Raw genomic sequence first — 15,692 nt, 5'->3', positions numbered from 1 at the left:
GTAAAAAAACTATTTGAAACAAATAAATTTTTTTTTTTTTGAAACCGAATTGCCTTGTATAGACGCATGAAGCAATTTCAAAAGAGAACGATAAGAATTGCCGCAAGTAAACTCGCCTAATCTAAATCAAGACATAAATAAATGACAGATATTAAGTAGTGTACATACGACCGAGCAAAGCTTAATTTGTAGATAGCTCTATTAATTTATACTACAGTTTTTGTTCGAATCTTTCTCCGAATTTCAAAACTGATATCATATGTTTATTTATGGCGATACCAAGGTATATAAAATCTTTATCTACCTCGAAGATGTAGTTCTCAAGTTCCACAGTTGGTCCGAGTCTACTGGACGTCTTGCACGTTGATACCATCAGCTTGGAGCTCTCGCCGTTTACTGCCAGACCCACTTTGGCAGACTCCTTCTCAATTTATTCAATGGTGGCTGTTATCGCTCGCAATGTTCGACCCATTATATCGTGTCATCGGCGTAGGCGAGTAACAGGTGTTGTTTGGTGTACAGAGTGTCATTTCTGTACACCTTTGCGTCTCGTATGACCTTTTCCAGCATGATGATGATCACTCGACAAACTGTCAGCTTGTCTGAATCCTCGTTCGGTATTAAAGGGCTCCGAGAGGTCCCTGCCGACTTTAACTGCTGACCTTATCTTGCATAGGCGTATTAATTTTGTAGGAATGCCAAACGCAGACATGGCTTTATACACCTATGAACGGATAGGACTGTCGAAAGCGGCTTTATAGTCGACGAATAGATGGTATGTGTCGATGTGTTTTTCGTGGGTCTTTTCCAGGATTTGGCGCAGAGTGAAAATCTAGTCAATGGTGGATTTGCCAGGTTTGAAGCCGCATTGGTATGGTCCAATAATGTCATTGACCATTGTCTTCAAACGTTTACACAGCACACTGTATAGTACTTTATATGCAATGCGAAGGCTAATTCCCCTATAGTCGACACATATTATTTTGTCTACTATTTTGTGCACGGGACACAGGATGCGGGGGTTCCAATCATTGAGCACGCATTCTTCTAGCCAAATTGTACTAATCAGCTGGTGCATGCTCCTGACCAGCATCTGACAACCAGTCTTGAATAGTTCGGTTGGTAACCCATCGGTTTCTGCTGCTTTGTTGTTCTTGAGCTGATTAATTGCTTTTATGACCTCATCTTGGCTATGTGGTATACACTCTATACCATCATCTCTTATTGGTTCTGGGATATCTTCTTCACCGCCACTATTTGATACCAGAAGCTTTTCAAAATGCTCCATCCAGATCCTCAACACGCTGTCTGTATATGTCACCAGGTTTCCTTCTTCATCTCTACAGGAGGATGTGCCTGCACCAAAACATAGGTAATGACAACTTAACCGACAATTTAAAATTGTATTATAATAATACATGTACGGTGTAAATACGCCGTTAGTCTACATTGAACACAATTTACTAAAAACACATCTCGTATAAATTTGTTTTGCACAGAATTTAATAAAAAAAACTTCAATTTTACATTAAATTAAATAATTTAACCCCACAAAGCACGTATTGTGTAAAAACGCCCTTAGCCTATATTAAACATCATTTAATAAAAACACACCTCATTTAAATTCAACTAAAATATTTAACCTATAAACCCATTATAGGAATTAGTGTGTGGTGTAAATACGCCGTTAGTCCACAATGAACATATTTTTTTGTATTTGTATTTACATTTTTTTAATACAAAAAAACATCTCATTTCAGTTTAATGGTAATTTACTGGTAAAATATCCATAATAATATCATAATATCTCATTTCAGTTCAATGGTAATTTACTGGTAAAATATCCATAAAACACATATGGTGTAAATGCGCCCTTAGACTACATTGAACATCATTTAATAATAAACATTCCATTTTAAATCAACTAAAATAGTTTTCCCCCTATAAACCACCCTAATGGAAATATTTTACCCCATAAAACACGTATGGTGTAAATACGCCCTAATTTAATAATAAACATTTCATTTTAATTTATTTCAAATATATTTCCCCCTATAAAACACCCTTAATGTAAACAAGACAAATTACCCATTGATTCAAATTGGAATTCTGCGTTTTCCAATTTGATTACCAACTACCAACCACTACAAATCCAATTACAACTATGTTCCCTCAACAAATGTCAAACGGAGAAGAGAGATAGAAAGAAAGAAAAAAACACACACCATAACCTACAAATCTGGCAACTCTCGGAAAAAGACCAAATGTCACAGAGTTCCAGTTGAAAAGAAGAAAAAAAAATATTTTCCTATCTTTTTATTTTTATTTATAAGGAGCAGGCTGCTAAATACCAAAACTAATTAAACAATTGCATTAAATGTGATTTGAAAGTGGCAAAATACATGTGGCGATACGTGGTCCCCAGTGTTTAAGGTGTTCAGTGATTGTCGTGCAGAAGACCGCCTAAAATTACTTTTTTTACACGGCAACTTTTTTCTTTGGGTTTTTTTTTTTCATTCATCCATTGGGTCTGCTGTGATTGAACGACTGACTTGTGTAGTTATTTTGTGTGTGTGTCGGGTCACAAGAAACAAGAGGAACGGAAGAATAAGAGCAGAAAAGTAGAGATACTGCTGCCTGCTGCTGAAGGCAACCCAAATATCATCTCCATAGTCTCGGTTGAAAGCTATGGAACAGGACTCGATGCATCTGAGCAGAATACGTGATGTCAAAGAGTTGGCCGTGCTCAGCGATGAGGCGCGTGATGTTAAAGAAGAAGTTATACTGGAGAGTTCCGGCCATCAGGTGCGTACGGCAGCACACCACCATCCAAGAAAATCACAGAAAAAAATAAAAAAGAAAAACAAACCAAGTGAAAACAGCAAGCAGGCATAGAAAAACAAATAGAGAAAAGTGTAATCAGGCAAGCAAGAGGAACGAAGAAGAAGAAGCAGCAGCGAGCAAGCGGACAAGTGGGCAAATTCCATGGTGTTCCAAGTGTTATGCTTATATAGTGGACCCTTTTGACTGCCACCGATCAGCATCTACATAATTGACCAAAAGTCCGCAGGTTCAACCGCCCGCCCTCTACCTCCCCCTTGCTTGCTGCCTGCCTGTCCGCTGTAATGTTGAAAAATTGTGTATATATTTTTGTGATTTTTCTGTGACATGTGTGTGTTTGGATTTCCCTCCCGATTCGATTCGATTGGGATATTATAATTACAAACCTACCAATTAAGACAATATTCTAATTGGCATTTTTTGTGTTTTGTTTTGATTTTCTATTCTTTTCTTTTCATACTGCCAACATTACTTCCTGGGATATGTGTCGGATCGCATCGATCAAATATCAATCCCTTACCTGCAGCTGGAGACCAAAGTTCACATGGTAACATCGTCAAATGAGAACAGTGGCGGTAGTGGTGGCGGTGTTGTCTCGGTGCCCGTTTCCCTGCCCATTGGTTCCATGATTGCTGGTACCGCATTCAATGTTATCACACCCGATCATTTACCGCATTTCAAACAGATGCTGTGCGTCGACAACAATGGCTACATTTCGAGTGGCACGGTGGTGGGTGGTGATCTCAAGACGATTGTTATACACCAGCAACAGCAGCAACAACAACAGCACCAGCAGCAACAACAACAACAAAGTGATAATACAAATGTCGTCGGTGGCCACCAGGTGACCTCGGCGACTGGTGTTGGCGGTCTCAATCATGATGGTTCCGGTAGTAATAACAGTCACGATAGCACCGTAACCGGTGATCAACTGGTACATGGTGGACCTGGCTCTGGTTGCGGTTCAGGGTCTGGGGTCAGCTGGTCCGAAACCTCACAAATGGAAGTCTTTCCCATTCGTTGTAAGACCACCAGTGCGGAACTGTATCGCAGTAAATTGGGTTCGGGCGGTCGTGGTCGTTGCGTTAAGTACAAAGACAAATGGTTAACGCCCAGCGAATTTGAACAGACATGCGGCCGTGGTTCCAGCAAAGATTGGAAACGTTCCATAAAATATGGTGGCAAATCGCTACAATCGTTAATTGATGAAGGCACCCTGACACCGCATGCAACAAATTGCAGTTGTACGGTGTGTTGTGATGATGAAGCTGGTGAGTATCCTAATTCAGATTTTTGGAAATAAGTTTATATATACTACAGGGTGATCCACAATGATTTGGATTTGAGATAAATGTGATCGGATGTCTATGCCGATATGAATAAATGAAAAATAATATCCACTAAAATCGTCATATTCGATTAAGCTATGGAGCTCTGGACTCAATGCATCCCAGGAGAATACATGACATGACGAAAACAAGCGGAACAAGTGGCTAGAACATCTGAAGGGTTGCAACATCAGTACCGGAGTGAGTAAATTGTGGGCAAGAGTTATGTTGCTCTCGAACCTAGTAAGAAAGGAAAGAATCATTGGACATTTGTCTCGTTAAACGACGTTGAGGTGCGCCACTTATTTTAACCGGGAGTCTTTCGAGCATCCCCAGAGTGACAGAGCGAAGAGAAGAGTATTGCACCGTATACGATCTCCTCAAGTGGAAGAGGACTACTACGTTGGAGAATATTGCAAGTGCCATCTGAAGTGCAAAATCATACAAGCCGCTTGGTTCGGATGTTCGCATCCTGATGAACCAGGAGTAGAGTACATATCCGAAGTCCTCAATTTGTTGTTAGCCACCTTAATAGTCCCCGATACCTGGAAAATTGGTAGGTGGTATCGCTCCTGAAGATAGACAAGCCTGCCAGCAAAGGTGAATCATACAAACCGATCTTAGGGAAATCATTCCAGTGGTAGTGGCTAGAACATCTGTAGTGAGGTAACATCAGTACCGGAGTGAGTAAACAGTTAAATTGCTCTCGAACCCAGTATGAAAGGAAGGAATTCTCATTGGACGTTTGTTTCGTTTAGCGGTGTTGAGGGATTTTAATCGGCACTTTTAGAGCATCCCGAGAGTGACAGAGCGAAGGGAAGAGTATTGCCACGTATATGATCTCCTTAATTGGAGGAGGAACCGCCACATTTTACGTTGAAGAATGTTGCAAGTGCCATCAGAAGCGCTTAAATCATACAAGACGCTTGGTTCGGATGTGATCTCAATGATGATGTGAAGCAGGTAGATGAGGAGTAGAGGACCTTATCAAAATCCTCAAATTTTTATTAGCCACCTTAACAGTTCCTGATACCTGGGAAATAGGAAGGTTGGTCGCGCTACTGAAGTTAGGCAAGGATGCCGATCTCTTTTTTGATTCGGATGTGATCTCTTTGGTGATGTTGCGATGAACCAAGAGTAAAGTACCTAACCAAAGTCATCAAATTGTGGTTAATAGTTCCCGATACGTGGAAAATGGGATGGATGGTCCCATTACTGAAGGTAGGCAATGGTGCCAGAAAAAAATGAATCATACAGGCCGACTCACTTTTGTCTCACAGTAGTTAGGGCTCTTGAGGCATTGCTACTCGCTAGCCTAACGGAAAGCATTTGCAAATCATCTGCATAAGTTCCGCAAGCAACAGCAGCTTTACACGCAATTCCCACAAATAATAGCAAAGGACTTTAGGAAGGAACAGACCGCGCAACCGAACAGTTATGGTGGCACTTGGCCTTTCGAAGACCCACCATACCGCCAACCATGCCAAGTTGTTCGAGGATATAGAGAATTGATTCATTTCTACCTTTCTGAAATTTCACACCCACCGAATTGCATAGAGATCGTAATGTATGCGAATGATTGCACGATCATGACGTCTGAGTGAGGTTAACTCTCTACATTGCTGAACTTGTAAATTTCTTCCATTTGAGGAATATGGACGGTAGAAATGAAGCTCCCGCTGAACATACTGATCGAGGGAGAACTGATTTCGAAAACCAACTATCCACAAAATTCTCGGTGTCATATTCCACAGCATGTTCAAAACGTTCTCGCAAAACGACAGCTATCTGCGAGGAATATGAAAGACTGAAAGGACGCTCCCGCTGAACATAATGGTCGATGGAGAAATAATTCCGACCACCAACTATCCACAAAATTTTCGGAGTTACATTCCAAATTCCGCGTAAAACGACAGCTATCTGCGAGAAGTCGAAAAGTAGGAACAAGGTCCTAAAGTCGCGTGATAAGAAAACCTTTTTGACCTCTTACAAAGGGTCGGTCTGTGGTCACCTATGGGATAACAGTGTGGTCTGCGAATACTAGTGCTACGTGGGAAGTATTCAGACCTGTCAGAACGTCTCCCTGAGAACTGGAACTGGGTAACTCCTCATGACACCTCCACCCAGGCCTGTCAGAAAGTATCTGCATGATTTAGAGAGAGAGAAAGGTCAAACATTACAAAAGTACTGGATTGTATACAAACTGATGGAGTTCAGGAAACAATTCGAAAATACAGGGTGAATTCAAACTTCGGAAAAATTAAGGTTAACTGACTCCGCCGAACCATAAACCGCAACAAAAAGTCACACGTTGAGGAAGGAAAATAAGAGCCCCATTAGACAGGATTATATTTTAGACCACAAGTGCAAATAAAGACTCCCGTCCGCTCGATTATTAATACTCCCAATAGCTCGTTTATAAAATCATACTTCAGTTCGGCTATGAATGCTTCCTAGTCGTCTACAAAGACTAACTTCAGCTCGTCTAGAGACTCCCTACTGTTCGTCTTTAAATACGCCCTTCTGCTCGTCCATTAGTTAGTCTATGAAGACTTCGTATATAAAGACTTCCTTCAGTTCGGCTATAAAGACATCCATCAGCTCGTCTATAAAGATTCCATTCAGATTGCAGATTCCGATTCCTATATTTTTGATTTTTCCTTTTTTCCATAATAATAATCACTATTTTTCTCTCTCCCTTCCATTTTTTTTCTTTTTTCCATACAGCATCCGGTCCCGTACGTCTATTTACCCCGTATAAACGTCGAAAGCGAAATCAAGAAGATGGTGATATAATAATGGGCGGCGGCGGTCCGAAACGTAAACGAAATTCGAACAACAACAATAATAACATAAATAATAATATTGTCAATAGTACAGAACCAGCACCACAGCATGCGACCGTTGTCGATGATAATAATATGTTTTTAACCGAAGATAATATTACCTCCAAGGATGAACCATGGCCGACACTTAACGATAGCTTGGATACATCGACCGAATTGGTGGATCAGACACAAATTGGCAATCCATACGATCGGGAAACATTTGTGGTGAATATCAATGATCCCGGGTCGATTGCATTGCTGGATAATAGTCAGACAATGAAGACCCTGGAGAATGTCTATTGCACAATGGTCAAGGCGACCAATGATTTTAAGCGTATACTGACGGATTTAAAGAACACATATGATCGTAAAATCGAAATATTACAAAAGGAGCGTGATGCTGCGGTGGCTGCAATGCGGGTACAGGTGCATGCCGATTTGGATGATCCAAATATATCGGGTTCGTTACATGGCAACGAAATAATATCAGCTAAGAAGGTGAGTGAAAAAATAAAATAGGGATTTCAGAACGGCTATAAAGACGCCCTTCAGCTTGGCTGTAAAAACGCCATTCTGCTCGTCTAAAAACCACTCCTCGTCCATAAAGACGCCCTTCAGCTGGTCTAAAAAGACCTTCAGTTCGTCTTTAAAGAACCCCCCTTCAGGTTGTCTGTAAAAACGCTCGTCTATAAAAACGCCCTTCAGCTCGTCTGTAACGACGCCCTACATCTCGTCTGTAAAGACGCCCTTCAGCTCATCTATAAATAAATACGCCCTATAGCTCGTCTATAAAGACGCCCTTAAGCTTGTCTATAAAGACCTCCTTCAGCTCGTCTATAAAGACACCCCTAAGCTCGTCTGTGAAGAAGCCATATAAATTTATGTTCCGATTTTCAGATTATTGTTATATTTTCCATGCGAATTGGCTGTAATTTTATATTTTGGCTTCTCAGTGGGTAGAAAATCTTGAAACCAAAAATAATCGTTATCGGCCAACTTTTAGATATAGCTCCCATATAACGTGACCCTCCGATTTTTTATATATGAGAAATCTTGGACACATCGAAATTGGCTGCAATTTGATATTTTGACTTCTCATTGGATAGAATACCACCACACCAAAATTTGTGAACATCTGTCTAAATTTAGGTCTAGCCTCCATATAACTGTACCTTCTGATTTTCGGATATTTGACACATTTTCCATCGGAATTGGCTGTAATTTGATATTTGGGGTTCTCACAAGGTAGACAATCTCTCAACCAAAAAATAATCCATATCGGTCAAGTTTTGTATATAACACCCATATAACGTAACCTTCCGATTTTCGAGATATGAGGGATCTTGGACACATTTTCCATCGGAATTGGCTGTAATTTGATATTTTGACTTTTCATTGGATAGAATACCTTCTTAGCAAAACTTGTGTATATCAGTCCACCTTTAGGTATAGCTCACCTATAACTCTATATTCCGATTTTCGATATTTTAAGAATTTTGGTAACATTTTCCATGGTAATTGGTTGTAATTTGATATTTGAGATTTTCAATGGTTACAAAATTATCTCCCTTTAAAAAAATAATCCCTATCCTTTAGGTCTAACCCCCATACAACGTCACCTTCCGACTTACTATATAGACCAGCTGAAGGTGGTATTTTTGACGAAATTTCTGTGATTTCTATAGGAAATCTTCAATTCAGCTCAGCTGAATATTGATTTCTATAGGAAATCTACAATTCAGCTCAGCTGAATTATGATTTCTATAGAAATCTTGAATTCAACCCAGCTGAATTATGATTTCTAAAGGAAATCTTCAATTCATCCCAGCTGAATTGTGATTTCTATAGGAAATCTTCAGTTCAGCCCAGCTGAATTGTGATTTCTATAGGAAATCTTCAATTCAGCCCAGCTGAATTGTGATTTCTATAGGAAATCTTCAATTCAGCCAGCTGAATTATGATTTCTATACCAAATCTTCAATTCAGCCGGCTGAATTATGATTTCTGTACCAAATCTTCAATGCAGCCCAGCTGAATTATGATTTGTATAGGAAATCTTCAATTCAGCCCAGCTGAATTATGATTTCTATAGGAAATCTACAATTCAGCTCAGCTTAATTATGATTTCTATAGGAAATCTACAATTCAGCTCAGCTGAATTATGATTTCTATAGAAATCTTGAATTCAGCCCAGCTGAATTATGATTTCTATAGGAAATCTTGAATTCAGCCCAGCTGAATTATGATTTCTATAGGAAATCTTCAATTCAGCGCAGCTTAATTATGATTTCTATAGGAAATCTTCAATTCAGCCCAGCTGAATTATGATTTCTGTACAAAATCTTCAATTCAGCTCAGCTAAATTATGATTTCCAATAGGAATTGTGATTTCTCTTTCTCTAGGAAATCTTTAATTCATTCCCGCTGAATTGTGATTTCTATAAAAAAATCTTCAATTCAGCTTAGCTGAATTGTGATATCCTATAGGAAATCTTCAATTATTATTATTGTTTTTACTTTTTAAATTTATTTCAATATAAATCGGTTTTTTTTCTTTTTCCAGTGCGCCAACTGTAATCGTGAGGCATTGGCGGAATGTTCATTGTGTCGAAAGACGCCCTATTGTTCGGAATTTTGCCAACGAAAAGATTGGAATGCCCATCAAGTTGAATGTACACGAAATCCAGCACCAACAGCCACCCAACAAATAATGCTCCTGGTCGATGAGCAGTCCTAAATTGAATTCAAAAACAAAAACCAACCAATCAATCAACCAACCCCAATTGTATATACAACTATAGGAAACCGGATCAACAAACCAGCAATTCAATACCACAACAGAAAATTGAAAAAAAAACAAAAACAAATCAAATTTTAAATTCTTTATACGTTTTGAGTAAAACAAAAAAAAATCCAAAACCAACCAATTAGCATTAAACTTTAAACGATAAAAAAAAAAACAAAAACAACAAAAAACCAAGAAGCAGATTTTTAAAGAAAATCCTATTAATACAAAAAAAATTACAACAATAGCAACATAACCCTACCCCAACAGCAGCAGTTCCACAGAACTATTTAAATAGATTACAGCAACTACAATACAACTTCGATGGCATCCAAATCCCCCCAAATCAAACAATAGACCGAAACATCCTTTTTACCCAGCGGGCACCGACCAAACAACCAACCAGACAGGCATAGCAAAAATGATTCACCACTGGAAATTGAAACAAGTTTCAATCTAAAAACTCTTCTTATATAAATATAAATAATTAAAAAAATCGAAAAACCGGAAAAATTAACAAAAACAAAATCTATGCAAGGGGCTTCAAACTTTTTGGGTGTAGTAGGGGAACGATGGACGGGCCAGAAATCTGACTCCCAACAAACCAAAAAGGAAACCAACCTTGCATACAAACAAATTACACACACACACCCACATATACATATGCGTCTATGTATACATACATACATACATATTTTTTTCATTAGATTTTAAGACATAGTTAAACTTTTAACATTTTATTATTATTTTATGGATAATATTAATAAAACAAAAAAACAAAAACAAAATACAAAACAAAAACGAAAAACAAAAATGGCAACAAAATAATTATAAATTTAAGTAAAACAACAAATTAATTATCTATTAAAGGATAACAAAAAAGTAAACAACAACAAACTGCCGTTACAACATTTCACAAAAAAATAAAGATTTCAATTTTCTTTCTCAAACGGATTAAAAACAAACTCAATTTTAGGAAAACAAAAAAAAAAAAAAAAATAATGGGAAAAATAGTGGTTTTTATTTTGGTAAATTAATTTTTTTTTGATAATTTTTTTTTTTAATAAAAAAATATTTTTTTTTTTTTATAAAATTTTCATTTCAGCCCAGCTGAATTATGATTTCTATACAAAATCGTCAATTCAGCCCAGCTGAATTATGATTTCTATGGGAAATCTTCAATTCAGCCCAGCTGAATTATGATTTCTATGGGAAATCTTCAATTCAGCCCAGCTGAATTAGGATTTCTATAGGAAATCTTCAATTCAGCCCAGCTGAATTAGGATTTCTATAGGAAATCTTCAATTCAGCCCAGCTGAATTAGGATTTCTATAGGAAATCTTCAATTCAGCCCAGCTGAATTAGGATTTCTATAGGAAATCTTCAATTCAGCCCAGCTGAATTAGGATTTCTATAGGAAATCTTCAATTCAGCCCAGCTGAATTAGGTTTTCTTTAGGAAATTTTCAATTCAGCCCAGCTGAATTAGGTTTTCTTTAGGAAATTTTCAATTCAGCCCAAAAGAATTAGGATTTTCATAAGAAAAATTTTCAATTCCGCCCAGCTGAATTATGTTTTGTTGAAAAATTTTTTTTTATATAAAAATATTTTTATTTGATATTTTTTTGATAAAAAAATTATTATTATTTTTTTTTTTTTTGATAAGATAAAAATATTTTTTTTATAAAATTTGGATTCTTTTCATGCGCCCTTTCCCCCCATTACCTTTCAGACCCAACAATTTTATTTTTTTTTTTTTTTTTTGAAATCTTTATTAATTCATATGTCTGTAATGGTTTCGTATAACAAAGAACAACAACAACGTATTTAAAGTACGATAAAAAAAACAAAAACAAACACGATAAAAAACACATTCATTTGTGTAAAAAAAAAACGAAACAAAACAAAAAAAAATACATACAATTTTTAGTGTGTTAATTGGGTAAAAAATAACAATAATTGTATTTTTAATAATTAAAAAAATGAAATAACTGGGAAATTTATAAAAAAAAGTGGGAAGAAAAAAGGTAAGTAATAATTAAAGGCTTTATAGGCCAGAAATTATAATTCAGCTGGGCTGAATTGACGATTTCCTATATATGAATCGAAGATTTTCTATGGAAATCCGAATTCAACTGGGCTAAATTGAAGATTTCCTAAAGAAATCCTAATTCAGCTGGGCTGAATTGAAAATTTCCTATAGAAATCACAATTGTGATTTGTGATGTGTGTGAATTGTGATTTCTATAGGAAATCTTCAATTCAGCCGGGCTGAATTGAAGATGCAGCTGGACTGAGTTGAAGATTTCCTAAAGAAATCACAATTCAGCTGGGCTGAATTGAAGATTTCCTCTAGAAATCATAATTCAGCTGGGCTGAATTGAAGATTTTCTGTAGGAAATTGAAATTTTGTCGAAAAGGCCAGAAAGGAAATCTTATCATCATTGAAATTTTACATAATGCTAATTTTCTCTTATATAACATACGATTGTATATGTATTGTCAATATAAAAAAAAATTTGGAATTCCTTCTTACCATTGCTGCAAAATTTTTAAAAATCGGTTAAGTAGTCGCTGAGTTATTTGCATTTGAATTCACCTATCATTTTAAAAATCGGAGGACTGCGAGCAAACTGTGTTTTGCCTAAAAGTATGCTTTAATTTTCTTTACAATTTTAATGTAACATCGCTTCACATACATACCCACACACATACACAGTAGAATGAAAGACGAAGAAAAAATTGCCTGCTTTTTAAAACTCGATTTTTGTGTGATTTTTCAATGCCGGGTAATAGGCGCCCAGCATCGAACAGTAGGGCGTATTTCGCAACATGGTTCAATTCAAATGCGAATAACTCCGCAACCACTTAACCGATTTGGATAAAATTTGCAGCAATGGTTAGAGGACATTCTGAAGTTTTATTACATATTGACAATATATTTATAAACGTATGTTATATAAGCGGAAATTGGCATTATGTGATGTGCACGTTAACTCCGGAAGGTAGTAATCGATTTTCTCCAAATTTTGTACATTGTGATATTACTGCCGAACTTAAATTATGTTTAAAGATGGGACCCATCGGTCCACTCCTTCTAGTAGCTCACCCATGTTAAAGCCAATCAGAGCCGTTGCTTGGTATCTATCATCCCCTATGCCACTTAAAATTTATTTTAAAAAAAATCCACGCCTTGTGTAGATGTTTAAAAAAAAAAAACTATTTTAAAAGAAAATCCAAAAATCCTTTTTTTATTTATGCACATTTCCATTTATTGCGTTTATTTATTATTATTATTTTATTCAGTTTTTTTGTTTTTGTTACTTAAATTTTATTATTTTAAGTATTCCTATCGATTACCAAAAATATGTTTCATCTTCTTCTTCTTCTTCACTTTTTTTTTAAAACGTATCTTCATAGTTGTGAAAATAAATATTGACAAGCTATTGGAAAATTGCTAAGAAATGTCTTAGGGGGAGAGGGGTGATATATTTTGTTGTTGATTGTTTCCATTAGGTATGTATGTGTTAGAGCTTGGAGGTGGGAGGTGAGATGTGTGTGTGTGTTTGTGTCTGAGGGAATGGAATTCAAATTAAAAAAATATGGATTTTTTTCTGATAAAAAGTTAAAATAGAAAAAAATTAAAAAAAAAATCAGAAGAAAATATATAGATGGGAGCTATATCAAAATCCGAACCGATTTTCAAGAAACTTAACACACAACATTTTAGACTTAATTCAGTAAGCTATGCCAAATTTCGTGCAAATCGAAAGTGATATAGCGACTTTGCTGCATAATTTACATAAAATCGGATGAAAATATAGATGGCAGGTATATCGAAATCTCAACCGATTTTCACGAAACTTAACACACATTATTTTAGACTCAATTCAGTAAGCTATGCCAAATTTCGTGCAAATCGAAAGTGATATAGGGACTTTGCTGCACAATTTACATAAAATCGGATGAAAATATATATGGCAGCTATATCGAAATCTCAACCGATTTTCACGAAACTTAACACACATCATTTTAGACTCAATTCAGTAAGCTATGCCAAATTTCGTGCAAATCGAAATATAAACAGGGGCTTTGTTGCACCATTTACCTAAAATCGGATGAAAATATAGATGGGAGCTATATCTAAATCGGAATCGATTTTCACGAAACTTAGCATATATCATTCTAGACTCAATCCCGTACGATATGCCAAATTTCGTGCAAATCGAATGATATATAGGGACTTTGCTGCACCATTTACATAAAATCGGACGAATATATATATGAGAGCTATATCGAAATCTGAATCGATTTTCACGAAACTCAACACACATCATTCAAGGGTCAATTCATTGAGCTAAGCCAAATTTCGTGCAAATCGAATTATATATAGGGACTTTGCTGCACAATTTACATAAAATCGGATGAAAATATATATGGGAGCTATATCGACATGTGAACCGATTTAAAGTAAAATTGGCACACATCATTCTAGACTCAATTTGATAGCCTCTGCTAAATTTCGTAACAATCGGTCATAAATATTAACGTTGGTGTACCATTTACATAAAATCCGATGAAATTTTATGTGGGAACTATATGCAAATCTAAACCGATTTATATCAAACATGGCACACACACCCTTTTAGACTTAATTCAGTAGCTTATGCGAATTGTTTATATAAATCGAACCTATATAGTACCTTTGGCGGACCATTTATATAAAAATCCGACGAAGTTTTCTATGAGAGCTATATCGAAATCTGAACCGATTTAAAGCAAATTTGGCACACATCATTCTAGACTTAATTCGGTAGCATATATATCAAATTTGCTATCAATCAGACCTATATATAGAACCTTTGGCGGAGCATTTACATTAAATACGACGAAGTTTTCTATGAGAGCTATATCGAAATATGAAGCGATTTTCACGAAACTCGACACACATCGTTTTAGACTTAATTCAGTACTCTATGCCAAATTTCGTGCAAATCGAATGATAAACAGGGACTTTGCTGCATCATTTACATAAAATCGGATGAAAATATATATGGGAGCTATATCGAAATCTGAACCGATTTTCACGAAATTTTACACACATGCCAAATTTCGTGCAAATCGAAAGTGATATAGGGATTTTGCTGCAAAATTTACATAAAATCAGTATATGGCGTATTTCTTAACCGATTTTCCAAATTTTACACACATAGTGCAAATCGAAAGTGCAAATGAAAGTATAGGGACTTTGCTGCATCATTTACCTAAAATCGGATGAAAATATATATGGGAGCTATATCAAAATCCGAACCGATTTTCACGAAACTTAACACACATCGTTCTAGACATAATTCAGTATGCCATGCCAAATTTCGTGCAAACCGAAAGTGATATAGGGACTTTTTAAATTTTTTAAATTAATTTTTTTTTGATGAAAATTAATTTAAAAAAATTCAATAATTTCAAAAAAGAAAATTTTTAAAATAAATTAAGATAACTGTAAACATTTTCATATGTATTAGAATAGATTTTTAGAGGAAGATTTTTTTTTTAAATGAGTCAAATCAAAGATTTTGAAATAGGCCTGTGGCCAGATTAATTGTTAGGCTATTGTATTGCTGCTGCTTCTTCTTTTTTTAATTACAAATATATTATAGGAAATTTTATTATAATTATTAATATTTTTTAATTAATTATTTGAACTACCTTGTGTGTGTTTTTTTAATTGATTTTCATTTTGTTATTTTTATAATTTTGTTTAAAAATAATACACATACATATATTATATTATTATTTAATAATATATACTACATACTCTAGTAATAAAATGTTATTCAAAACGGCTTAAATTAAAAAAAAAAAACCAAAAATGGAAATTACAATTTTTTTTTTGTTTTTAATACTACAAAAT

The 15,692-nt window shown here is 35.7% G+C and overlaps 1 protein-coding gene across 1 annotated transcript; it reads left to right on the top strand.

Annotated features, from left to right (window-relative positions):
- Window positions 1-2,685: 2,685 nt before the first annotated feature.
- LOC133327053 (deformed epidermal autoregulatory factor 1) lies at window positions 2,686-9,752 on the top strand. The gene is made up of 4 exons (XM_061535636.1): window positions 2,686-2,805; window positions 3,368-4,112; window positions 6,897-7,495; window positions 9,561-9,752. The coding sequence occupies exons 1-4, from the start codon at window positions 2,689-2,691 to the stop codon at window positions 9,732-9,734; spliced, it is 1,635 nt and encodes a 544-aa protein (XP_061391620.1). The 5' UTR covers window positions 2,686-2,688; the 3' UTR covers window positions 9,735-9,752.
- The last annotated feature ends 5,940 nt before the right edge of the window (window positions 9,753-15,692 follow it).

Source organism: Musca vetustissima, unplaced genomic scaffold, assembly GCF_032173495.1.
Source record: "Musca vetustissima isolate MV318-11 ecotype Yass unplaced genomic scaffold, APGP_CSIRO_Mvet_v1 utg34932, whole genome shotgun sequence".
Taxonomy (NCBI): Eukaryota; Metazoa; Arthropoda; class Insecta; order Diptera; family Muscidae; genus Musca; species Musca vetustissima.
This window is presented reverse-complemented; position numbering and strand designations above follow the sequence as displayed.